Source organism: Mustela erminea, chromosome 16 (genome assembly GCF_009829155.1).
Source record: "Mustela erminea isolate mMusErm1 chromosome 16, mMusErm1.Pri, whole genome shotgun sequence".
In the NCBI taxonomy this organism is placed as follows: domain Eukaryota; kingdom Metazoa; phylum Chordata; class Mammalia; order Carnivora; family Mustelidae; genus Mustela; species Mustela erminea.
Window position 1 is genome coordinate 76,332,497 of NC_045629.1, and position 14,667 is coordinate 76,347,163.

General features: G+C 51.9%; 1 protein-coding gene across 1 annotated transcript in view; it reads left to right on the forward strand.

Moving 5' to 3' along the window:
* The first annotated feature begins 246 nt into the window (after positions 1–246).
* TG (thyroglobulin) overlaps positions 247–14,667 on the forward strand; it is a 235,825-nt gene continuing 221,404 nt past the window's right edge. The window contains exons 1-8 of the mRNA XM_032316132.1: positions 247–597; positions 1,611–1,719; positions 3,313–3,410; positions 4,553–4,756; positions 5,117–5,276; positions 12,148–12,254; positions 12,938–13,081; positions 13,236–13,421. Of these exons, the coding sequence (XP_032172023.1) occupies positions 531–597; positions 1,611–1,719; positions 3,313–3,410; positions 4,553–4,756; positions 5,117–5,276; positions 12,148–12,254; positions 12,938–13,081; positions 13,236–13,421 (1,075 nt within the window). The 5' untranslated portion in view covers positions 247–530. The remainder of the gene's footprint in view (positions 598–1,610; positions 1,720–3,312; positions 3,411–4,552; positions 4,757–5,116; positions 5,277–12,147; positions 12,255–12,937; positions 13,082–13,235; positions 13,422–14,667) is intronic.

Consider the following 14,667-nt stretch of genomic DNA (forward strand, 5'->3'; position numbering starts at 1 on the left):
TATTCTATACTAATAACTTTGCCTGCTTCCTGCCATATTCTCATTGTCTAGAATAGGGTCCACTCGTGGAGTGGGCGGGGGGGGGGAGTCTAAACAATATTGATGGAAGTAGGAAGCCGGGGGGGGGGGTGTAGAGAGGAAGGAGAGAGGAATGGAGGAAGGAACGAGGCAGCGAGGGAAGAAGGGCGGGAGGAAATGCGTTTTTCCTGGGAGGGCTGAGCCTGATGCCCACAGAGCCGTAGAGCTTCGGCCTTCATTTGTGAAGATGAACTTCAAAGCTGCCCAGCCCTGTTCTGCTCCACAGAGCCTCAACAGGTTTCTCATCCCCCACTGGCCACACGAGTGTCCTCAGAGCGGGCAGACGCAGGTGGAGGCCCCCTTGTGACCAGCCCCCTTGTGAACAGCGCAGGCGCTGCGTCACTGAGTGCCCGTGGGCGGGGGAGCTGGTTCCAGGGCAGGGCTATAAAGGCTCCACTGGCTGAGGGCGGGCCGTGGCTTCTACCCCTCCAGCCCCAGAAGGGCCCACAACAATGGCCCCGGCCTTGTGGGTCTTCAGTCTACTCGGCGCAGCCTGCTTGGCGTCGGCCAACATCTTCGGTGAGTTCTGAGCCCAAGGCCACGGAGCAGAGGGTTTGGAGGGAGCTCTCGGGCCACAGCTCCGATGTCAGCCAGGCTTGGCCCCAGTGCCCCCAGACATTTCTGATCTCATTCAGTCCTCATGATATCCCAAGGAGGGAATTCAGATGAAGAGACAGAGGTTCACAGAAGTAGACTGAATTGCCTTGAGTTCACGGAACCAGCGATTGGTGGAGAGCAGATGGGAAATCAGATCTCCCTAATTCAACTGTAGCTCACCCCACCCCATCCTTTTAGTGAATTTTGGCACTGACTTTTTTTTTTTTTTTGTATCTCCTTAGCTATCTCAGGCCGAGGCCATCCGTGGGAGGCATTTGAGAGTAGTCTGCAGGTAGTGAAAAAAACCAATTCACCTGTTCAGTGAGATAGACATAAGTTCCAGCAGCAGCTCGGCCACTTGCTGGGTGACTTTGGATAAATGTACACTTTGGTTTTCTTGTTGGAAAAGTGAACACCCCTCCCGGGGTGCTTGTGATTTCTGAGTAAGCTCCTGTGTGTCACATGCGTTCTCAATGTGATATACAAATATGACTTGGGGGAATTACTAATTAGTTTGTACTTCTGACCTGTGCCAAGAAAGTGTCCTGCCCCCAGGGGTGGCTTGATAAATCCAAGAACACCTTCTTTCTGGTGTTCAGACCTAACCCCACCGAGGTTCAGGGGAGCATGAGGGTCTGAGAGTTGACTTTGAATCCTGCCCTTGCCAACTGTTGACCTTGAGCAGGTCCCTGTCACTGTCTTAGTGACACAAGGGTAAAATGCAGACATCACTTCCTGGGAGAGGCTGAGGGTTAAATGAGCCAATGTCATACTTGGAAACACGTGAATAACCGCCAACTTGCAAGTTAGAAGGTGATTATTGATGATGACGCCGGGAATACAACTCAGGAGAGCATCTGTGTTTTGGGGAGCCCATCATTGTCAAAGAAATCCCACCCACACTCTTCCCTGATGAGCTGCTTCCCTCTTCCCAGAATACCAGGTGGACGCCCAGCCCCTGCGTCCTTGCGAGCTGCAGAGGGAGACAGCCTTTTTGAGGGGAGCGGACCACGTTCCTCAGTGCGCAGAAGACGGCAGCTACCAGTAAGACTCCCTCAGCCCTGTGGACCCCGGGGCCCTAAGAAATGTTAAAGCTAGGGACGCCTGGGTGGCTCAGTTGGTTAAGCAGCTGCCTTCGGCTCAGGTCATGATCCCAGCGTCCTGGGATCTAGTCCCACATCGGGCTCCTTGCTCAGCAGGGAGCCTGCTTCTCCCTCTGCCTCTGCCTGCCATTCTGTCTGCCTGTGCTCGCTCTCTCCCTCTCTCTCTCTGATAAATAAATAAAATCTTTAAAAAAAAAAAAAAAAAGAAATGTTAAAGCTCATCTCCACCCCTCCCCCCTGACCCTGTGAGGTGCCCTCACTCTCCCCCACCCGTGTTCATGGCATGTGACACTGTCACGAGGGGAGGGTGGCAGGTGTCCTCCTCTAGGATCTGTTCCTCAGGCTGATGGACGCTGGATAATCTGACCCGGAGTGTCCCAGTCACTGCTTCATTCCAGCCGGGACCGAGGACATCCCTTTTTTGCTGCCCAAACGTGCAGTGCAATTGCTTTAATGAAAGGTGTGGGGGATGGATGCGCTGGCGCCTCCTGTCCTCTGTGGGCACTTGGAGAAGTCCGAGGTCAGGGGAAGGACAAGCTGCCTGGACCTCGGCCCTGCTAAGGCCAGCGATCTGGGCCAGGCGCTTCTGTCTCCCCAGAGTGAGCGCCTCTCCGGAAGCGGTGTTTGGCCGCCCTAATGTGAATGTGCGTCCTGGGCTCTCCCTAGAGAACGGAACCATAACATACACGACATCCCAGCAGAACGCGCAGGAATCCTTTGTGTGGGCCTGGATTCTGACGTTCCTGTGCTATTCCAGCCACATTGAACGAGGGGAGCTCTGTCCGTGGACTGCGTTCTGGGAACCGCTGTGAAACATCGCTGCCGACCCTCATTTTTTATGTGCTCTTAATGCCCCCGGCAGCACCTTACTCCCCAGAGCGCGGAGACCCCTTGGTCCAGCCCCTTGTGGGGCATCTGGCATGTCGGGAGTGACATAAACGCTGGGGGGACGCTCACCTTTGTGGTTTTATTCGTGTCGCTGTTCCCCGTCACTTGCAGTTCCAGGCACCCCGCCCCCCCCCGCCCCGGTCCTCCTCAGGGGGCTTGTGTTGGCTTTTCTCCTCACCCGGAGCCCTTTTGACCTCCTTCTGCCCCTAGTAGGACAGCCGATCCTCCTGCCGGTCTCACCGCAGACACCACGTATCCCAGGCACCCCGAGAGTGCCTCCTTGTGTAACCCACACCCGAGGCTCTGCTCTCCGCCGGCCTAGACCTCACGGGCTGTTTTGCCCACCCCTGGGCCACAAGGGCACTGGCTTTACCCCCTGCAGCGGATTCCAGGTGGCAGCCACATGGTGGGGCGGTAGACCGGACAGTAGACCGGACGGCCGAGGGTGGACGGCTGAGCTGTCACGCAGAGGAGCAGGACAGGAAAAGGCCAGCTTTGGCACCTGTCGCTCACCCCCTCCACTGCATGTCCCCCTAATTTACACGAATGAAAACTTGGAAGACTGGAAAGGAGAAGAAGACTAAGCTGGGTTGTGGCTTGGGGCCCTAGTAATGCTGTCTGTGTGGCATGTCTCTCCTGTCTGCAGGACCGTCCAGTGCCAGAGCGATGGGGGCTCCTGCTGGTGTGTGGATGCCGATGGCCAGGAGGTGCCTGGCAGCAGGCAGCCTGCTCGGCCCATGGCCTGTGAGTGCAAGAGGGGGCGTCTGGGGGAAAGGGGTTCCTGTGACCGGGCAGGTCTCCCTCTGGGTTGCTAGAGGTTCCTCTCCCAATTAGGGTAACAGTCCTGCCCACGAGGCCCTACTTCCTGCGGGGCTTCTTTGAAAATCCAGTGGACCCGTCAAGTCATTTTTTCAGCAAACAGGTGCTGAACCAGCCCACGTGTGGGCTACATGCCTGGCTCTGAGGAAGCCACAGGCCAGACATCCAAGGTCTCTGGAAGCAGAATTAGGCCACAGACAAACCTAGTGCTTTCTTACCTTGGTGTTTCTAAAATCGGAGACCTAGGTGAGCATTTCCCCATTGGAAACAAGTATTATCATGTGTAGTCAAAGAAACACAGCCTCCCTGTAAAGCACGTCAGAGCTAAGCCCAAGACAGAGTCCAGTGGGGACTGGTCATCTTTAAATGGTGATATTGAGCTTGGCACCAAAGATCTCCTTTGAGGAGAAAAGCTCTGTTTGGGGGCACGGGGTTGTTCTTGGCAGGCCTGGCCAGCCTGGGGAGCAGGCTGGCTCCCAGCACGCTCCGGCTGGAAGACCCCAGCCCGGTACCATGCCCTCACTGAGCTGTGGTCCCCCATCTTTCATAGGAATGTAGGATCCGCCTCAGGATGTAAGGCAGGCGTCGAACCCTGGGCACACAGTCGGTACTCAGCAGAGGCAGTGATTGTCAAGGTCACTGTTCTTCATGCATCGAGGAGGGTGGTCGTGTTTCAACCCTACACATAAGGAGGGAGACCAGAGTGGCACAGGGAGGGTTGCACAGCGAGGTGCAGGGCAGGGGCGTGGGAATGCTCCAACAAGCCTCTGCCAGCAAACAGCCTCCCCTCTGCAGCGCCCGGGCTGTGGGGGGTTCCTGTGGGCCAGTGGGCCATGGTGGAGTCTGCCCTTCCCTGACCTGGCACACAGGATGCTGGGCGCAGTCCTGGGATACGGCCTGACAGTCGGAGCGCTGGTCCTGAGCTTTCTGCCAGCTCGAAGGATCCGAGGTTCATGGGCCTGTCGCTCCCTCTCCCCCGGGGGTGGGAAGGACATGTCCTGGTCTCCAGGGAGAGAGCCTGAGGCTGTCGCCGCAGCACGGTCGGACACTGCTCCATGCATCCGCAGGTCTGTCCTTCTGCCAGCTGGAGAAGCAGCAGATCTTGCTGAGCGGCTACATCAACGGCTCGACGGCAGCCTACCTCCCCCGGTGTCAGGCTTCGGGGGATTATGCGCCCGTGCAGTGCGACCTGGGGCAGGAGCAGTGCTGGTGTGTGGACGCAGAAGGGATGGAGGTGTACGGGACGCGCCAGCGGGGCAGGCCGAGCCGGTGTAAGTCTCTGGATTCCCCGCAGCCCACACGCCCAACCCCCACCCCAAGTGTGAGCGGCTTTCCACCCGTAACCGAGACCTTATCGGGTCTCCCTGACCAAAGGGAGAGAGCCCGGCCCACAGTGCAGAAAATGAGAGCAGTTGAGGAAGGTTTTATCACTTCTAATATCGCCACATGGTGCACGACCAGATTTGCTGGCCGGTTGGTAGAAACATCTGCATGGAGGTCCGTGGCAAGTCCCCCGTGCGGGATCCGTCTCTGGCTGGGTCTGGGCCACGTGTGTAGAATGAACACGATTGCAGAAGCCTACGCACCTACTCCTACCTCAGCCCTGAAATCTTGTCCTGGAAATTGTTTAGGTCCCAGGAGCTGTGAGATAAGAAACCGCCGTCTCCTCCACGGGGTGGGGGACAAGTCACCAGCGCAGTGTTCTCCAGATGGGGCATTCCTGCCTGTCCAGTGCAAGTTTGTCAACACCACAGACATGATGATTTTTGACCTGATTCAGAGCTACAACAGGTAAGAGGAGCCGGTCCTCTGGGGTGTGTCAGACCTTGGACTATCTCTTGTTAACCCTTGCTGAAGCTCTCGCACATGCTGGGGCTGGGGGCTTTGGGGTGTGAGAGGCCCAGGCTGCTGGGAGTTGAGAGAGGCCTCGCTCTCATAAGCTGCTGGGCAGCTGAAGGACAACAGTATTTTTTAACAAAGCAAGCTGGCAACAGACATCCAAATTAAAACTACGCAAACTCCCACTGTCCCCTTGCCTGGACCAGGCAACCCACGGAAGTAAAAAGACCGGAGAGCAAAGACATATGTATTGGGAAGTCTACTGTGTTGCTTCTCACTGTAGCAGAAAACGGAGAACAAAGTGACAGAGAGACCCAAGGTGGATGGCTGGATAGATGGCCACCACCGTAAATACGTGTGCAGCCATTAGACAGAATGCCTTGGAACTCCGCCAGTTGACTTGGAGAGGGTGCTGCCGTGTATATCATGATAATATACAAGATACAAGGCACTTGTTGATTACTTTTTATGGAACAAATAAGCACACACCCTTTTACATGCATGGACAGGGATAGGATTCTGCTCGGGTCTGTACGAGATTAGGTGAGCACAGGGGACAGATGAGTCAGCGCACACTGGGTGGGGGTTATGCCATCCGCAGGGTCAAGCGGCTGTGGAGAAGCAGGGGTAGGGAGAGGGGAATCAGCAGAGAAGGAGAAAAGATGGCCCTCTTGCAAGCACGGGCATCATCGTATTTAAGCATTTTTGTGAATTGTGTGTTTAAGCATTTTTGTGAATTGTGTGTTTGTACGCACTTACACATAAGCATAGGGATTTAGGTAACAAATGTACAAAAGGAGATGCATGATAGATCTTGACCCAAATAATCAGGTTGCGTCTGTTATTCAAGATGACCCCTTTGTCATTGTAAAGGGCCAGCACAGACTCAGACAAGATTGAAACGCCTTGAGTGAGATCAGGAAAAGTATTAGTCTGTGGCTGCTGCTGGGAATTCTCTTGGAGAACCTGAGTGTCTGTGTGGTTGGCTTCCAAGCAACCCGTTTCTTGCCCTCTCCAAGAAAGAGTTCCCATGGGCTGCGCTGGGAGAAGTCTCAGGCTCACAGTCTGGCCACAGGAGCTGGCCCGTGAAAAGTCTTATTTGAGCTGTATATTCTTCTAAAAACCAAAACATTTCAAGTTAACTCCATGAAATTTCTGTTTGCATAGGTAAAAATAGTTGAACATCAGCAATTTCTTATGTTTAACTTAATACACAAAATTCTGAATTCCTGAATTCCCCCATGGCACCAAGAAGCTGGCTTTGAACTGTCCTTTATTGGGCTGACCACACATGGTGCGGCGCTCTGTATCCCTCTGCCTACTCCTTCCATCCGTGTTACCTGCCGGGCCCCATTGCATTTGCCTCTATGACCCTCATTCTAACTCCACCCCTGCTTGGCAACGTGACCTGCTCATTTACTCTCTCTCTGTCCCTGTGCCTCAGTGCCCCCATCTGAAATATGGGGAGAGGGCAGGGACAAGTCCCTGTGTACTAAGTTCTGGGGAGGATCTGATGAGACCTCACCCATGAAACCACGGAGACAAATGCAAATTATGATGCATCTGTAGGGATTCCTCCCATACCGCCCAGGTGCAAAAAACATATTTTTTTTTTTCCTTTCCCAGGCTTAGAGAATGGCCTGCCTATGTGCACATAAGGATTTCCCGAAAGCTCGATTTACTGATACTTATTGATGCACACCAGTGTGGACTCAGTTCAACTGAGTGCTTACTCTATACAGGCAATTTGACATCCTTCTGCCTACTTTAATACTTACAAAAAAAAAATGATGTTCTCTAGCAAGAGATGACGCATCTGAAACACAGAGGCTAAGGAACTCACGGGAAGCACAGTCAGTGGGCGCTAGTGCTTCCTGGCTCTACTTACTATCCCACACAACCCCGACTCCGCTCTCTCCCCGCAGCACCCAGCACAGAGCCTTGTGCACAGTAGGCCTGCAGTCCGTGCTTGTCTCGAGCGCTTTCAAGAACTTTGCGGGTGACAGCTTGAAGCACAGTTCACGGCTCCTTCCACAAGAGGGCAGTCAAGTTAAATGCAAAAGTTCAAGACTCCGCATCCATTGTTTAAGACAAACAGACAAAAAAAATTACTCCTGAAATGAGATCCTTTCCTTCATGAAAGCAAGTGTGTCTCAGGGGGGAATTCCGACTTGGAAAGGTCATGGGAAGGGTTGGGTGGTTGGTTACGGGAAGCCCAGCCGTATTCAGAGGTTTCTTGATAAGCCGACCCAGGCAGTGCCAGGCCCAGCTGCTCCACAGGGCATGGTGGCAGGAACCCCAGAGGCCAGGTAGAGAGTCTAGATTTCATCCCTAAGGTTGAAGATAAAATACAGAATGTCCAGTTACATCTGAATTTCAGATAAGCAAGAGGTAATTTTTAGTCTTAGTATGTCCCCAATATTGCATCAGGAATTTTGAGCCTGTGCGGGTTGGGGGGAGATTGGGTATATTTTGAATTTCGGAAAGAATGGTCTGTCCGGAGAAGAACAGGGGGAGTGCTCGGAGGCCGCTCTGTGGGTCCGCGGGCTCCGGCTCGGGTCCAGGCGCAGACCGTGCTGGCGTGGGCGGAGAGCGCGTGGCGGAGAGCGTCGTGAGGAGACAGAAGGGCCGGAGAAACATGGCTGAGGTGGAACCCGTGGCACTTGGTGAAGGCGGAGGGTTAGGGAGAGGAAGAGCCGAGGCCAGGTCTGGCTTCCGGGTTCCTGCCGCAGGATGAGTTCAGAAAAGGAAAGTCACCAGTTTGGTTTGGGAACACTGAATCGGAGAGGCTTTCTTTTTGAGACTTCCAAGCAGAGAGCACGAGGCAGCTGACTTACTTGCATGGGGCCTGGAGGGGAGGCCGGAAGCCTATGGTGAGCTCATTTGCCAACCTGCTGTGTGGTTCTGCACGTGCCCGGGGATGATTTGCACTTGAACGTGGCCATAGTGTTTGCCTGTTTGAAGCAGGTCCTTTGGCCTCCTGGAGGCCATGGCTAAGGACACCTGTTTGGCTGGTGACTTTGAAAACCATGTCACGGTGTGAAGTAAGTTTTGCTGGTTCTTCTGACTCTACTCCACTTTTCCTACTGCCTTCACGCAGCCACTAATAGAGAAACATATTCTGCCCAAGCAGATTGTAGGTCAAGGTTTTAGGAGCCGATGCCATTGCTAGACCTTAGTGGTCCATGCTAAAATTCAGTTAATTGGTTTGTCAGCTCTTGTCCTTACTGACTAAGCAAACTCCAACTTTCACAGCAACCCTAGATCCTTGGCCACCCATGCTAATCAGTTAACCCAATGAGAAGGATCAGATGTGTTTTAACGTGTGGCACGGGGACATCATTCTAGAACATGAGGAGAAATCTTCGAAGACTGACCACCAGTTACCCTCATAGGAGACATCCATACCAGGTCCTCTATTGAAGGAGTGCTCTTCTGACTCCTAAATTGCTAATTTATTAATTGATGGGTGGATTTCTAGAGGAACCATCTCTGGGTGGACTGGAGAGTCTGACTGAGGGGCGGTATCTGCTGCCCGAGCTCAGGGCATGGATGCTGGTCTGCACCAGACCAGGACCAGGTGCCTGGCAGGGCCGGACCTTTCATATTCCACTGAGCCAGAGCTGTGATTTCTCTAATTGGGTTGGCCACAATCTGAGCCTCAACTCAGGACAGCCACCCTTCCCCTTTCCCCCTGCACCATGATTTTCTTTCTCAAGAACTTTCTTAAGAACGTTCTAAGGGTTTGCTCTAATTCAACAGAAGGGACACATCCTTCTCTACTAGATGAAATACGTCATTTTTTATTTTTAAGGTTTTGTGCTGATTTTCTCTTCCTCCTTTCTTCTGACATCCCCAAACAGGCTAGAAACGGGAAATAGAGGAGATCATAGGGGAGACAAAATAAAGGTAGAAAATAAGAATAAGACAAGGCAAGGTTGGCACCACGCATTCTATAAAGGTTTCTTATCACAGATATAAGGGGCTTCATATTGGTCTTCAAGCGCCTTATGCCCAGGAAGAGAAAACATTCTCAGTTATTTGGTTTCCACCAGATAAAAATAAACCTGTTTCTCAGAAGAACACATTTTTTTCTTCTACTGAAGATGCAAAAATCTTTGTTCCTCTGATTCTCATAAAAGGGACAATGCCGTATGCCACAGGGTCCTATATAACTCGACCATGTCCTGCTGCTAACAGGACAGTTGGTTTCCTGAGACCCATGTCTAGAAGGAGAATGGGCATGGAGCTTTCAGGAACAGCATGTTCATGGTAGAGATGCTTGTGTCCTGACGTTCGTCACCAGACCTGTGCCTCCCCCAGTGACGACCAGCCTCTCAGTTTTTCCTTCTGCCCATACTATCATCCCCTGCCCCTGCTTTGAAGTTGGAGACACGCTAATGATCCTTCTAGACATGTTCTCCATTCTCTCCTTGCCAAATCCTTGTTCTTAGCTTCAGAATCCCACTCCAGACTCACTTCCTCTGGAGCATTCCATGGCTATACACCAGGTTCCAAACCTAGTTGGCCCAACTATTAGGATAGGGCCTTACCCCCATTTCCTTTAGACCTTGGGTTCAGTTTCAGTAGTTGGATTTTGGTTGGGGTGGCAGAGAAGGGTGGGGATCTAATTAGCAGGAGGTTGGAAGCATGGCAGAGCCCTCCCTGCATTTGAAGCGAGGTTGTGAGGATCCGGTGAGATTAGAGGGTGTTTGGTGCAGTGTCTGATCATCTAGAACATGCCCCCTGTTATTATTTCAGGAGTAGTCATGATGGGCAATGACCCCATAGGGTTAAGCCAAGGCTGGAGCTCTGACACCCCTGCCTCTAGACCTAAGCTCTTTTCAGGGCACACAGCACTGGCAAGGACGGGTTCCAGGTGTCAGCGCCAGGGGTCTGCCCCGAGGCCAGAAGACGACAGCCCTGGAGAGACCAGGTGGCAGTAGCTGCCCTCAGGTCATCTTCCTGGGGGGTTGGGAGGACGCCCCGTCTAGCTGAAGCCGCAGTGATCTGGCATGTGCAAGAAGGAAGGATATTGGGAGTGAGGTCCCTGCAAAAACAACGGAGGCCCAGGTACTGGGTAGCATCTAAGACAGTAAATGCAGAGAGGAGGTCTCTGACCCTAAAGCGGTGGGATGAAGATGGCTCGAGAGTCTTGCAACTTGCACTGGTCCTGGGACATGACCCTGCAACAGACCTTGGGTGGAATCACCAGAACATGGGTCTAGAGTGATAGAAACTTCCTGTGCCTAGGGCTGGAATGGGTTTCAGAGCCTTGGTCCAGCCAGGTGCCCCAACCCTGCATTCTCCAAGATGCGTGCCTTCCACATCTATTAGATATCGGGAAAGGCAGGCTGAGGAGAGTGTCTGAATGTAAGAGTCACACGCCTTTCAGAATGTGGAACAGGAACCAGGTGCAGCCAATATACATTTTTTTTTTTAAAGATTTTTATTTATTTATTTGAGAGAGAGACAGTGAGAGAGAGCATGAGCGAGGAGAAGGTCAGAGGGAGAAGCAGACTCCCCATGGAGCTGGGAGTCCGATATGGGACTCGATCCCGGGACTCCAGGATCATGACCTGGGCCGAAGGCAGTTGTCCAACCAACTGAGCCACCCAGGCGTCCCCAACATACATTGAATAACACCACTGGCAGACGTAGGCGGCACGTGGTTGGTAAGACCTGGGTTTAAACTCTATCTTCCACCACTGTTTTCAAGATTGGTAGCCAATATAACATACCTTACCTTCTGCAAATACACCTGCAGTATATTTGCAGGCCGTACTGTATTCTACCCTTTTTATGTAATGTTATGTATGCATCCATTTGAGAAATTTACCATCATTTACTCATTACTTTTCCTATCATTGGACATTAGGGTTGTTTTCAGTGCTTTGCTGGATTAGATGGCACAGCGGTGGGTCTGTGCAGAGAGCTGCTGCTTCTGCTCACTGACTGGGGATATATTTCCGGGCATAGGTAGAAACACGTTATGCTTGGTTCTCAGGTGCTAGCCCTCTAGGGCATAAATGGAAATCTCTCGATGTTACATAAAGATGAAAAATTCCTCTCTGGTTGCTGAATCATTGCACACGGGAAGAACTCTTGAGTATGGTTTTCTATCACATAGCTTCGTCTTACTTCAGGATCAGGAACCCAGTCGATTAGCTCCTGACGGCAGTTGCCCGCTCAGACACGGCGTGGGCACCCTTTCCCTGCACTCGTGGAAAGGAATGCATAGCCTTTTTAAGTGGTGTCGTGTTGATTTCACATGTTTTCAACTGTGGGACTGGGAAATGTCCTCAAGAATTTCCTATGGTGGAATCTGGCTTCTTTTCAAGCTCTGGAAAAGTTGTAAGGGGCTTGGAGTCGTTTGATCTCCCCAAATGAGATCATCTGCAATGCACCATATGTTTGTGAAGCAAACTTGGCCTTTCGCCCCTAGAGTTATAGTCTAGTAAAGTTATACTCCAGTAACGTGAGGTTCATCACCTGTGTTCCGCCTGATCCTATGAGGCACATGCTTGGGTAGAAACTGATGAAAATTCACGAGGGAGAGAGAGGACTAATTAGCAGGTGACAGCTGAGCACAGCTTCATTTCCACTCATCCAGCTTGGCTCTGGCCAGGTCAATCCAGCTTAGAAAAGAAACGCATTTACTGTAAGAAACGTGGAACAAATGGCATGAGATTTAAAAAAAAAAAAAAGGCAGACATTCCTTCTCTCCAGATGAGACGAGTCCACAATTATTTATTTCTACAAGAAGAGCTTGTGAAGACTTATGCTTTAGGAAACAGTGACCATAAATCTCCTTTTGCCTTAGGTTTCCAGATGCATTTGTGACCTTCAGTGCCTTCCGGAGCAAGTTCCCTGAGGTGTCTGGGTATTGTCACTGTGTGGACAGTCAAGGGCGGGAGCTGGCTGAGACAGGTAAGCACGCCTCAGGCAAATGGAGGGAGAGAGAGGTATTCCCCAAACCTGGAAGCTTAACTATCACTTCCTGCCAAGCAGAAAGAGCAGTGTCTGCCTCCTCCCCTGCTAGGCTGCCCTGGGTCTTGAAGAGACCGCAGTTTGCAAATGTTCATCTATGGTGCTTCGAACACAGCTGCTGGTGCATATGGAGCCTTTGTGCTCACCGGAAGGAGGAGCTCCGCTTTGGGCAGATGCGACTCTGAGCCTGGAGAGTGGAACAGAGGATGCATTTTAATCTGCTCTCATAAGCAGTGCTCCTTTGTGCTGCAAACAACCTGCACAACTGTACACAGCAGCCCTGACTTTGGAAACCATTAATTTTTTTTTTTTTTAAGATTTTATTTACCCATGGGGGGGTGGTGGTAAGGGAAGTAGAGAGAAAGGGAGAGAGAATCTCCAGCAGACTCCCCACTGAGTGCAGAGCCTGACGTGGGGCTCGATCTCATGAACCAAAATCAAGAGTTGGACGCTCAACCAACTGAGTCACCCAGGCATCTCCGATACCATTAAAATCTCAATCAGACCTGACACATGGTGTTGCCCGCGTAGGCACTGGCTCTCCTAATGTCTGTGTGATCGTCCAGGTCAGGACTTCCTTTCTGAATGCACCCGGCCCTTGACATGCTTCTGTCCTCGCTCAGGTTTGGAGCTGTTACTTGATGAAATTTATGACACCATTTTTGCTGGCCTGGACCTTGCCCCCACCTTCACGGAGACAACCCTGTACCGGATACTACAGAGACGGTTTCTAGCAGTTCGGCTCGTCATCTCTGGCCGATTCCGATGTGGGTACCGAGGGGCTGAGGCATGTCCATGTTTCTGCTTGGAGGAGACCACTTGGGTTTCAGAGTCACTGCAAAGCAAAGAGAATGTGTGCTGTCAACCCAGGAGCCTTGTTCACATGCTGTCCTCTCCTTTCCCCACCCCCATCTCTCCCAGGCCCCACAAAGTGTGAAGTGGAGCGTTTCACAGCGAACAGCTTTGGTCACCCCTACGTTCCCAGCTGCCGCCGGGACGGGGGCTATCAGGGGGTGCAGTGCCAGAGGGGAGGCCCGTGCTGGTGTGTGGACGCCCGAGGGAAGGAGATCCATGGAACTCGGCGCCGAGGCCTGCGGCCATCTTGTGGTGGGTTGCCTCTCAAGGGCCTTCTCTTTGGTTCTCATCAAGTTGTATAACTTTGATTGCTTCTCCAGACCAACCACTCCAGAGCCCACTCATTCCACTGCCTCCTGAGTGTCCCCCAGAGGCCCTTCGAGCCCAACATGATGGAAAACCCACTTATCGTCATTAACTTCCAGCATCTTTCTCCTCCCTATGTCAGCCGTAGTTGCTTCCTCAGTGAGCTCAGAGAATATTGGGGGCCTCATAGGTGAAGAAAGAAAAGAGAATTATGTTTACTGTGCTGTGAGAGAAGTACGTACCAGTAACAAAAGCAGCGCAAACAGGGGAGGGTCAGGTCTATCTTGCAGAGTGTATGAAGAGGAGACGTTCAGGAAGGCTTCATGGAAGAGGTGACGCTTGATTAGTCTTCTCAAGTAAAGATATTTCCTGAAGGAGGAAAGTAAGGAGAGGTGTTCTCTGTCTATTGAGCAGAAGAGTGAAATTATAAGGACATATATGATAAGCACTGGTGTGGTACTGATGCTGAATCTGCAAGAAGGGCAGAGAACAGTGTTGCAGTAGGATCAGGATGGCGCTCAGCACTTCAAGCCTGGGGGATGGTCGGGATGAGACAGTGAGGTTCTCCTTACCAGAGCAAAGGCTTCATCCTAGAGGTCAGGTGAAGAGGTTGAGGGATTTTAACCTAGAGAGCTCCACGGTGGGTTTTGTGTGTAAGAAAGACCACCCAGGCACTTGGAAGCAGGGTGTGTTGAAAGCAGGACTAGACTATATGCCTGGGGCCAGAGTGAAGGCCATTGCAATGTCTTGAATGAAGACTGAGGAGGGGACTGTATTACTTTCCTGGGGCAGCTGTGACAAATGACCACAGAATCGGGGACTCAGAACAACAGAAATATATTCTCCTACAGCTTTGGAGCCTAGAAGTTCAAAGTCAAAGTGTTAGGAGGACCATGCCCCCTCTGAAGGCTTCCAGGGGGAAACTCCTTCCTTGCCATTTTCCTGGCTTGTGATCATTGCCAACAATCTCTGGCATTCCTTAGTTTGTGGCAATGGGAGCCTCAAACCCTGCTTGGTCATCAGCGGACGGTCTTCCCTCCTGTCTGCCTCCATGGCTCTTCCTCTCTTCTCAAAATGACACCAGTAATATAAAATTAAGAGCCCACTAGACCCTAGTATGACCTCATCTTAACTACCTACATCGACAATGACCCTATTTCCAATTAAGATCACATTCTGATGGAGGCATAAT